Raw genomic sequence first — 10494 nt, 5'->3', positions numbered from 1 at the left:
AAAAAAAACGTCCTAGAATGCTCCCTGTTCATGAAAACGGATATTTTAAAATCCTGGGGAAAAAAGAGTGTTCTAAAAATATCTAGCTGTGTTATTTCCATGATAAAGATTTACTGTAACTCGCACCTCAACGCGAGCACCACCCGTGACAATGTTAGCCAATAGTGTCACTGCGACACGCCACTTCTCTTTTTCTATTGGTAACCGACAAAACCTAAGACTTATGATAAAACTTTGCTGAAACTCGCAAGACCCAGGCAGTTAGAACAGCGCAGAGATTCATAACACAGAACACACACACACAGAGAGAGAGAGATATTTTCAATCCAGGTGACGCCTTTCCCGTGTTCTGTAAGAATACTCGGTTTCTGTCAGAACCACGGAAGATTAAGAAAAAGTCGGGCCCATAGACAGAATGATAATTGACAGAGCCGTCGAGGACAGTCTGGGCATGGCGGACCAGGAGTGTGGGCTGATGACAAGCCCCATGAACCTGGGTTATTTTTACGGGAACTCCCCTGCGCCGACTGAGCAGTCTTGCTCTCCGGGCTCCCAGTTCTCTCCCCGCTCACCGAGCTCCGACTGCGAGTCCACAGGCAACTGGTACGAGGGCAGCCCGGAGCACAGCAGCACGCAAGCGATCAACGCTCATGGTAACGATATTACTGAGAGAAACACTGCAATATTATTACAATTTTACAGCACTGCTGTCAGCGCACCGGGTATATTGTAGCCATTGAAGAAGACATCATTCATTATTACAAGATACACTATTTTGTTGCATGACTTGGTTAATTATTATTATTATTATTATTATTAAGATTTGTAGGGGTTTATACAGAATGTTCTCTGAAACTGCCCTGATTCCGGTACTTGTGCGCAGATCGTGTGGCTTCAAGAGTTCATAATAATTGTGTGCTAATAAGGAATATTCATTTTTTAAGCATTTTAAACGAAGTGTCTTGAGTATGCGGGTGGCGCATATGCCCCAGTCGCAGGGTGTGTGAGCTATACCCGTATTATTGTATTTTATCGAAACATAACGTGTAATCCCCCAGGACCGGTGCTTTATAATTTGAAAACAAATGGAAAGTACCATGGCGATAGAAAAAAAGATATTACGAAAATGTGGAGCGCAGCTTTGGGAAATGTTATTTGTTTCCGTTGTGTTCATTTTTTAAAATTAAATGCTAGTGTCGGGACTCCTTCGCGCTGGATGAAGTCCACAATGCGCATACCTGATAATACTACTACCACTAATAATAATGATGTGTGAGTGAGGGTTTATTTAGAATATTATCTGAAACTGACCTGATTTCGGTACTTCTGCGTCAATCGTGTAGCTTCAGGAGTTCACAGTAAATTGTGTACTAGTAAGGAGTATCCGAATGGGACTTTTTAAAGTATTTTAAACGAAGTGTCTTGAGTATGCGGGTGGCGCATATGCCCCAGTCGCAGAAGGTGCGAGTTTACCCGTGTTACAGCGTGTTATCAGAAACGGACGTGTAATCCCCCAGGACTGCTGTTTTCATAATTGGAAAACAAATCTGAAACAATTACAAACTACGATGGCGATAGACAGAACGAAAATGTGGATCGTTGCTTTGGGGAATGTTACCTGTTTCTGTAGTGTGCATTTTCTTCTATGAACGGCTAGTGACGGAATCCTTCGGGCAGGATCAAGTCCGTACACGCACATACCTCATATGCTAACAACACTGAACAGCGCATTCGGGTGGGGGTGCCGATGCTGACATTGTGCTTTGCCGGCGCAGGTGAGGCGCCCATGGGTGGCGGGAGGCAGCAGAGCCGGCATTTCCAGGGGGTGCGAGTGAAGAACTCGGTCAAGGAGCTCCTGGAGCTGAAGCGGAGCGCCCACAAGCCCTCGGTCACTGACAAGGTAAACACGACGAGCGACGCCCCGGGGACTCCGCTCCGCTGGCCCCGTCCAGCAGCAGAGCTCCAACGGCGCTGAACCGGTGTCCTTCGGGACCGCCAGCAGCGAATTTCCCAGTCGCTAGAGCTGGCAAAGCCGCCTTGCCCGAAACGCGAGCCTCCCCTTTGCGCGGTGCTTTGCGTCGTTTCATTATCCGGGACGGTAATATCCTCGCCTTCTCCTCGTATTCGTGTTTTGTTGTCCTCTTCAGCTTATGAGAAAAAAAAAAAGAAATGGCCTTAAATCAACTACAATGCATGTGCTTATTTATAGAATATTGGCGTGCTCTTTCGTTTTGTAGATACCCGTGGCTTTTTCAATGTCAGCTTTTACACCTCTGACTTATAGGTTTATGTATTTATTATGTCTGAACTCCTACAGAAAGTATTTATCAATTTATTAGTATTACATTTATTAGTATAAATGAACCAAAGTGTAGGTTTAATAGATGTGCATATTATTATTACAGCACATGTACATATAATCCCTTATGGGGAAAAGTGTTTATATCAAAGCACATAAGTCCTTTTTGATGTTTGAAGCATTAAGCTATAATTCTGCGAAAAGCTTGTACTGTATATGCAGTATATATTTTGTGTGAATAGCTTTATGCTTATTTGGTGTAGAGTTAAACCCTCATAACCAGGATTTCTTTTCACTATAGGTACGGAAAAATTCAAATGGAGCAGCACAGTTCACAGGTATTTATGATCTTTTGTTTCACAATATATCAATAGCTTTGTCAACCACACCTATAGAATTAATCTCACACATATAATTTAAATGTTGATATTTAATATAATATATAATATATTTATGTATTATATATTATAATATATATAATACAAATGGAAATGTAGTAGCCAGAACAATCTAAATAAATAAAAAAATATACACTTCATTCTTGTATTGTTTTAATTCGAAGCTGTTTGTGTAAATACAATTTATATGGTATGCAGCCAGACTCATTCTTGTCATTTCATTGACTTGACATGGACTTCGGTAACTTGAACAAGTAAGGGTTTGCTCCAGGCTGAAAAGAGAAGAAAAGAAACACGTTTCGTAAACCTTTCCTTGCTCCTTTTCAGCCTGTGCATGCTGATGCAGCTCCCTACTTGAACATCATTACATCATTGATTTGAAACCAGAGGGCTCCTGAAGATGATTTCAGTGTTTGTACTGAGTCCTTTCTGTGTCTGGCTGATGTATATTTGTGCATATGCCGTTTTTGCAGACCTGAAAACAATCCTGCGAGAGGGAAAGAGACATTCCCCAGACTGCCTATTTGATGCCCCAAATTACAAGAAGAGTGCCACACTCCACACCAGTGTTCTGGTAACTAATCTGACTCTTCAACACCTGGACTCTGATTGAGGATTTCATTGAACCTGTTACAGCTCTGCGCCACGCCTTTGACTGACTTGGTTCTTCTGTCTCGCCTCTGTTTCAGACACCCCCCCAGACACCCAACACCAATGACTACATGGAACCTGACCCACAGGAGGGCTCCCAGAATCTGGAAACCGATTCTAGTCTCCTGGACATCTTCCAGGTTTTAAGAGAAGGCAGCAGCAGCCCCCTCTCTCTGACGACGGTGCAGGTGAACTGGGAGAATCCATCCCAGGGCCCACAGGACCTAAAGCCATCGGCCCTGCCACCAGAGGGATATACCCCAGGCCCAGTCCTGCTCGGTAGCAGCCTATCCCAGAATCCTCTCCACGTTGCGACCCAGCCGCAGAACCCAGAGCTGTCCCCTTACTCGCCTCCAGAGATGCTTCCACCTTGCTCCAGCAGCGGTCAGTCCGGCTCTCCCTTCCCCCCTCAGACGATGCCGCAGACCCCTTTCGCCATCCCCAGCCGAATTTCGGGTCTTGGGGCTCCGCAGTTCCCGGACCAGCATCCTGCGAACGTCTTCCGGGCCATCTCCCCTCTCGGTCCGGAAGTCTTCTCTGCCCCCAGCCTTCCCCTGGTCCATCAGTCCTTCCTGGGGCCTGGTGGGATGTCCTTCTTCCAGTGGCAGATCGAGCAGGAGGAGAGGAAACTGGCTGGCTTGAGCGAGGACTGTCTCGTAACCCGAGACTCCGATGGCGACACGTAAGTAGAAACCACCTGCAGGAGGGCTAGATGGGGACAGAAGATAGGCAGCGTAGAATCAAGGATGCCAAGCAGGGAACTCAGGCCCTGGGCGGACATCAACTAGAATGCACAGCAGCACATCCCAGGTCAGACCTGTTTGGAAAATAATCCATTAATCCATGTTGCCCAGTATGACGAACGGCAATAACACTCAAACACTGTCAATCATAGGACCGTTCGTGCAGGTTCTGCAGGTTTCAGCTTTGGTATTCCTGGTCGCTGGAGAAAGAGTCGCGCAACAAAATGATAAAACGAAAGGAATTCTAAGACTAAGAAGAGTGACTTTGCCTGAACAGTGCAAAGCAACATAACCTCATGTTGGCGCTTGCCTTTGATTCATTCTGTATAGCATTTTAATGCATGCAAGTGTCTATGCCTGCTGTGTACCCTTGCAGACTCTTCTAATCTTGATCCTAATGTGGATCTGTTCCTCATAGGTTCCTCCACATAGCTGTTGCCCAGGGGAGACGGGCACTGTCCTATGTGCTCGCCAGGAAAATGGCAGAAATTGGCATGTTGGATGTGAAGGAACATAATGGCCAGGTGAGAGTACAGCATGACACATGAGGCAGTCTAATGTACTGGGGTGCTGCTGACATATACTGTAAGAGCTATAGGGAGCTACTGCGACACTAAGAAAAGAACACAAAATATGTGCCAGACTTCTATAAAAGTAATGTCCGTTCAAAGTAACTTAAGAGTGTTTTAGGAATTGGGAAATGTTAATGTGACACGTGCCCCTAACCGTCACCGTACAGCAAGTACAGTACGTGTGCACCAGAGTCAGAAACAGGTTAGGTTGCTTAAGCGGAAAAAAATAAGCATTTTTGTTTTTTGTGGAAAATTGTAAAGTTAAAATGGATGGCGTTACACATACGGGGTTTTAAATTCTTCTCTGTCACATGTGCAAAGAGAGACAACTAGAAAGGTACGGTTTGGGCCATGCTTTGTTGAGAAACCTTGAGAAGGTTTGGGAAATAACAGCCAACACCGGAGACACTGTATAAACAGCGGGGTGATCCTGTGCCCGTGAGGCTCTTCAGAACGGCCATGTTGATTGCCCTGCTTTCTGCAGAGTGCCCTGCAGGTCAGCGTGGCAGCAAACCAGCACCTGATAGTACAGGACCTGCTGAACATGGGGGCTCAGATAAACACGGCTGACTGCTGGGGTCGCACGCCACTGCACGTGTGCGCGGAGAAGGGTCACGCCACGACTCTACAGGTGAGGCGTCTCCACTGCTCTGTTTCTACAGTAGGTATAATGCTCCTTTGGATCTGACATTATCACCAGCGAGCCTTGGCCTGCTTTCTAAATACAGCTAGTCCCCAAAACTCTTGACTCCAGCACTCACTCGCATCAGTGTAGTTTCTCCAGCGGTAGGAGCTCAGGTTTTGATCACGGAGAACTTAATCTTCCTGGGCTATGGGCTTAAATCTGATCATTTTCATCCACTCCTGGGATGTATCATAATTCTTTAAAATCCCAGTTTGATTACCTTGTAGACAGTGCTACTTCTTAAAATTTCTTTTCATGTTCGGGACATGTTCGTTTACATTACTTATTTCATAGATAAAAAAGATTTCTGTAAAAACACGAGTGTTGTGTGAGACAGTGCTTTGCATAGATTAGACACATTTACCCAGGAATGCCTCACAGATTTGCCTGCTACCCAGTGAATTTGGATAATGAGTCATGAGAAAGCAATGAAGAACTCATCTGACATTTCTGGTCCCTGTTTTTTGACTTGTCAATACGGAAGGGACTTCCTCATTGCTCTGCAAATAATACACCCTGCGATCTGATGGAACATAAACTGGCCGTTGCTTATTTCCTAAAACACGAGAACAAAAACGCGGAGTCCAGTGAAGAGCCTGTCAGACTAGTTGGATATTATTTCCTGTAACATCAGACTTCTTAACTGACTACTTCACGTCTTAACAGATGTTTTAGTAAAATTAACCTTTTAAAGCAAAGTGAAGTGGACTTCATCTATGTCTTGAAAGACGTCCGCTTTTGTACATATTAAAACAATAGAAGCATTAAAGAATTAACCAAAGCAAAATGTGACAGACTGTAAATTATCACTTACAGTGGTGTGCTATGCTGTATGCATTCTGTGAGCAGCTGACTGAGGTTATTTGTTTGTCTTTGCAGGCAATTCACAAAGCTGTTCAGGCAAACGGGCAACATCTTGATCTGGAGGCCATTAATTATGATGGTGAGGTTGTCTGGCTTCGCCATTTATATGCTTTACAAGATTATATGCCTGATCACAAAGCACATTCCCTGTTCTCTACACAACACCTCTTTCATAAGGTTACTGAAAATGAGGAAAGAAGGCTCGTTTCTTTTAAAGCATTGTGAGGTCCTATTCTTGAACCCAGCCTGATTTGACAGGATATCCTAAAGAAATCCCTCGTTGAGAGAACCTGCTGGGATTCGTGATCTGAATTGATAGTAAAACTAAATCTGACCTGTCTTTGATATATTGAAACTCACATAAAAGGAACAAAAACTCCAATATAGCAATAAGAGTAATATGAAATGTACAGTATTATATCCATAATTTTAAGTATGACATGACACTCTTTGTTTTATGTGTTCAGTATTGGGGTCATTAACTAACCAGCTAACCAGCAGCGATCATGAATCTACCCTCCTTTCTCTGCTCTCCCGCAGGCATGACTGCGCTGCACACCACCGTCCTGTCCCACAATGCTGTGGTGCAAGAGCTGTACAAGTCCCAGAAGCCCCACTCCCCGCACGGTCAGCAGCTGCTGCAGAGGAGTAAGCTGCTGGGAGAGTGCGTCAGCACGCTGATGCAGATGGGAGCCTCCTTCAAGACCAAGGTCAGGGCCTCCTCGAAGAACGGAGCAGGCCTCCGCGTGTTTGAGTCCGAGTGGAGGCAGGAGTGGGGGGACTCATTTCTGCGTTTCTCTTTTCCAGGACCGCAAGAGTGGTCGCACGGCACTGCATATGGCTGCGGAGGAAGCCAATGTGGAGCTCCTTCGGCTTTTCCTGGACCAGCCCGATTCCCTTTCTGTTGTCAACGACAAGGTACGGCGCTGTTCTTTCGCGGTTCGGGGAAAAAAATTAAATAATCTCACGGTGAGGCCGTACATATCCCTCGCAAAAAAAAAACGGCGGTGTTGTTTGTTTTGTTTTTTCCAAACACAAGTCAGAAAACTGCAGCTGAGATTCAGAGACTGTGGTGTTTCAGGGGTCAGAAGCTGTTCGAATGTGTAAACTCCCCTTGTCCCCTGCAGGCGTACAGTGGGAACACGGCCCTCCACATTGTCAGTGCCTTACAGAACCGTGTGGCACAGGTTGATGCAGTGAGGCTCCTCATGAGGAAGGGCGGGGATCCCAGTGTCAAGAATCTGGAGAACGAGCAGCCTGCCCAGCTGGTGCCCGACGGGCCGGTGGGAGAACAGGTAACCTGAACCACTTGACCACAGTGCACACCAGGTGCTCTTGGGTCTTCTGGAGTCCGGCCACGTGAACGTTTAGTTTACTTAACCGGAGTACCTGTGGGCTAAATAAGAATTGCTTACAGTTAAAATTTCATCGCTTGCAAGTAATGTTTTGGAGTTAAATGGCATTATCTGTGAGAAACACACTTTTACAGTCTTATTGGCAAGGAGAGTATGAAAGTATGAAAAGCTTGTCACATAATATTTGCTCTGCTTCTTTGTCCTGACGTGGTCCTTATTATCGCGCCTCATGAAATTTAAACAGAAACCTGTCTTTTCTCCTCTGTCCTTAGGTCAGACGCATTCTGAAGGGCAAAGGAACTGCTCCTCGGTCATGTCCTTTCTAGGCCCTGATACGGCTTCTCTACAACCACTGTCAGTTAGGCAGTCCAGTTTTTGTTGTAAATAATCATTTGTCGGTATGAGACAGATGTGAGTTGTTTCCATGAAACAAATTAATCAGTTGTTCACTACTGTGTAGTAGGTGGTCAAGGAAGGGGGGGGGGGAAGATCTGATACTAACCCTTATAAGCTAATTTTTCACCATGAGCACTCTTCAGTGCTGGGAAGAAACATTGGTGTTGATCAAAAGAAAGTCCTGGAAGTCATGATGGAGTCAGACTAGAAACATGGCCTTGACTGAATCTTGTTGGAAGCATGTGAAGTTTACAGATATGATTTAGTTCCACCTCTAGCATGTTGGAGGAATGTTAATGAAGGAGGGTTAACACGCTTTCTAGTAGGATTGCCATAGTCAGTGGTGTATGTACAGGAAATATTGTTCTAGGATAATCAGATAATAAGAAGCCATGGCAGCTCAAACATGAGAAATGAATATAACGTGTAAACACAAAAGTAACACCAGCTATAATAAACAAGACCTTTACCCATCAGATAGGATATTGCACCCAGAAGCTGTTGATTTTCTATCACAGCCATAACTTTGTCAGCCAAGGTCTGTCTAAATCTGTAGTGCTGGATTAATGATCAGTACATCTTGGTATAGTGATTTCTAGCATGTTTGCCTTTCACAAAGCGTGCTCTGTAAACATTTAACTGGAATTGGACCTTGTGTGTTCTGGGAAAACAGATGAATATTTTTATTCATTAACTTTTATGACTCGAGTTAAACATTAGCCCTGCTCATCAAGATAGGAAGTACAGAACACCAAAGACAATAAATATGAGACCAAAGAAAAGAGAGCAGCAACATTCTGGGGCATGAGTTAGTAGTCCAAACATGTCTCTTTACATAAACAATAAATTATTAGTCCTAAAAGTGATTTGTTCTAGAACTGTATTGTTCTAGAGCTCTAAAATAACTGACATTACTATTCATTTGTTCTGCCAGGGTGAGTTTTATTTTAAGGGACCCAGAGTTTGAAACAGAGCTTTAGAGTGCCTTAATTTGATTTCTTTCCTAATACTAAAGAGAGGGTTGGTTTAGAGCTATTATTTGTGAAGACTAAGAGATGAGAATCAATACTGCGTGATATTCTAACGTGTTTTTGAATGTATATAATATATAGGTGGTGGTACTCTCTCTGGAATGTTTTTTGACAACCATAGAATTATTACAGAATAGTGAGAGATTGCAGGCAGCTGCTATCTTTATGTTCTGATAGCACAGTTTTTCTTAGTGTTTTGTGTTTTTAAGACTTTGCTTAGGGATTTATTGTAGAAAGAAACTACAAGCCATTAACAAAATATAGTAGTTCAGGTGGGTAGCTGCGTCAGCATGCGTAGGCTGCAAAGGAACAAGTAATAGGTTTATTCCATGCTGAAAAAAAGAAGAAAGAGAACACAACGTTTCGGCCGTGGAGCCTTCTTCTGGTGTGGCAACCTCACACCTGAAGAAGGCTCCACGTCCGAAACATTGTGTTCTCATTAACAAAATATGATAATTTAGTGTATTGAGGCGATAGTGCAGGAAGGAGCAGTTACACACTGTAGTAGCTCGTAAAGCCTTTGTGCTGGTACTGCAGCTCATGTTATTGGAAGGGTAATTTAATATATTTATGGAAAACAAAAGCACTTATATAAATGTTATTTTATTTTTGATTGTATTCACTGAAGCTGTTTCATCAATATTACCGCAACCAAGTTCTTTTTATCAACGTTAAATATTATCAGTTATTCTTGCTGGATGTGTTTTAGAGTTTTAAGGTTAATATTATCTTTGCCAGTAGGCAGCCTGGATACAAATGGATGTAAATATGTTATGAATTCTGGTTGTGGGACTGTCATTTATTATATAGAATATACATTTTAGAGCATGTCATATTAGAAAATGTATAATGGTATATTATAAATGTTTTCAATCTTGGGCACCAGGTGATCCTAAGTGCACTTATCTGCTACTAAATCAGTTTTGTTTAGAAGGAGGACTTTGTCACTTGATTCATATCAGTGACAAATAGTTTTGAAAGAGCCTTTGTTTGTACTGAAGGTGTGGTTTTCGGTAATATTAGGTTTGCTCTCACCATTTGACAAAGTATGTCTTGTAGACAGTTTTTTTTCTTCTTTTCAACAGTTTTTATTGTGACCAATATAGGAAATGCTGTACCCTTTTCCAATGCTTTAATATGCATTCTTAATAAAACATAAAAATAAATTTCCATTGTGCCTGCCACTGTTCTGGTTAATCTTTCAATACAATTCTTTCATGTCTTTATGTGCTGTTTGTTCTGATTGAATAACCTGTGTTTAATGATCAGAATAAAGCATTTAGTTGTTAATCACTGAATTCCAAACATTAGAATATATCATAATAAGTGACGTGCAGTATCACATACCATAAGAAATCATATGTAGTGCATAAAATCACTTGCTAGGATGGTATTCTGTGATCACATGTTATAAATCCTTCATAGAATACATTACAGATAGGACTTAATAAATATGAGTTTATTCCTTCCTTCTAATTTTTACAAAGAAATCACTGATTG

At 42.9% G+C, this 10494-nt stretch overlaps 1 protein-coding gene across 1 annotated transcript; it reads left to right on the top strand.

Annotated features, from left to right (window-relative positions):
* The first annotated feature begins 256 nt into the window (after positions 1-256).
* Positions 257-10166, top strand: nfkbiz (nuclear factor of kappa light polypeptide gene enhancer in B-cells inhibitor, zeta). The gene is made up of 12 exons (XM_088914560.1): positions 257-653; positions 1776-1900; positions 2601-2637; positions 3171-3271; positions 3387-4030; positions 4510-4615; positions 5148-5294; positions 6228-6291; positions 6753-6922; positions 7020-7130; positions 7340-7507; positions 7840-10166. Exons 1-12 carry the CDS (start codon positions 416-418, stop codon positions 7891-7893), a joined length of 1965 nt encoding a protein of 654 aa, XP_088770686.1. The 5' UTR covers positions 257-415; the 3' UTR covers positions 7894-10166.
* Positions 10167-10494: the final 328 nt, after the last annotated feature.

The sequence above is a fragment of the Atractosteus spatula genome, chromosome 4 (genome assembly GCF_055471065.1).
Source record: "Atractosteus spatula isolate fAtrSpa1 chromosome 4, fAtrSpa1.hap1, whole genome shotgun sequence".
Lineage (NCBI taxonomy): Eukaryota > Metazoa > Chordata > Actinopteri > Semionotiformes > Lepisosteidae > Atractosteus > Atractosteus spatula.
This window is presented reverse-complemented; position numbering and strand designations above follow the sequence as displayed.

What these genes read in the sequence shown, in the direction of transcription:
- nfkbiz (XM_088914560.1), top strand. Translation starts at nt 416, where the DNA reads ATGATAATTGACAGAGCCGTCGAGGACAGTCTGGGCATGGCGGACCAG. An exon ending in CACTCCACACCAGTGTTCTG is followed by an intron (nt 3,272 to 3,386) that starts GTAACTAATCTG and finishes CCTCTGTTTCAG; the next exon opens with ACACCCCCCCAGACACCCAA. An exon ending in ACGGGCCGGTGGGAGAACAG is followed by an intron (nt 7,508 to 7,839) that starts GTAACCTGAACC and finishes CTCTGTCCTTAG; the next exon opens with GTCAGACGCATTCTGAAGGG.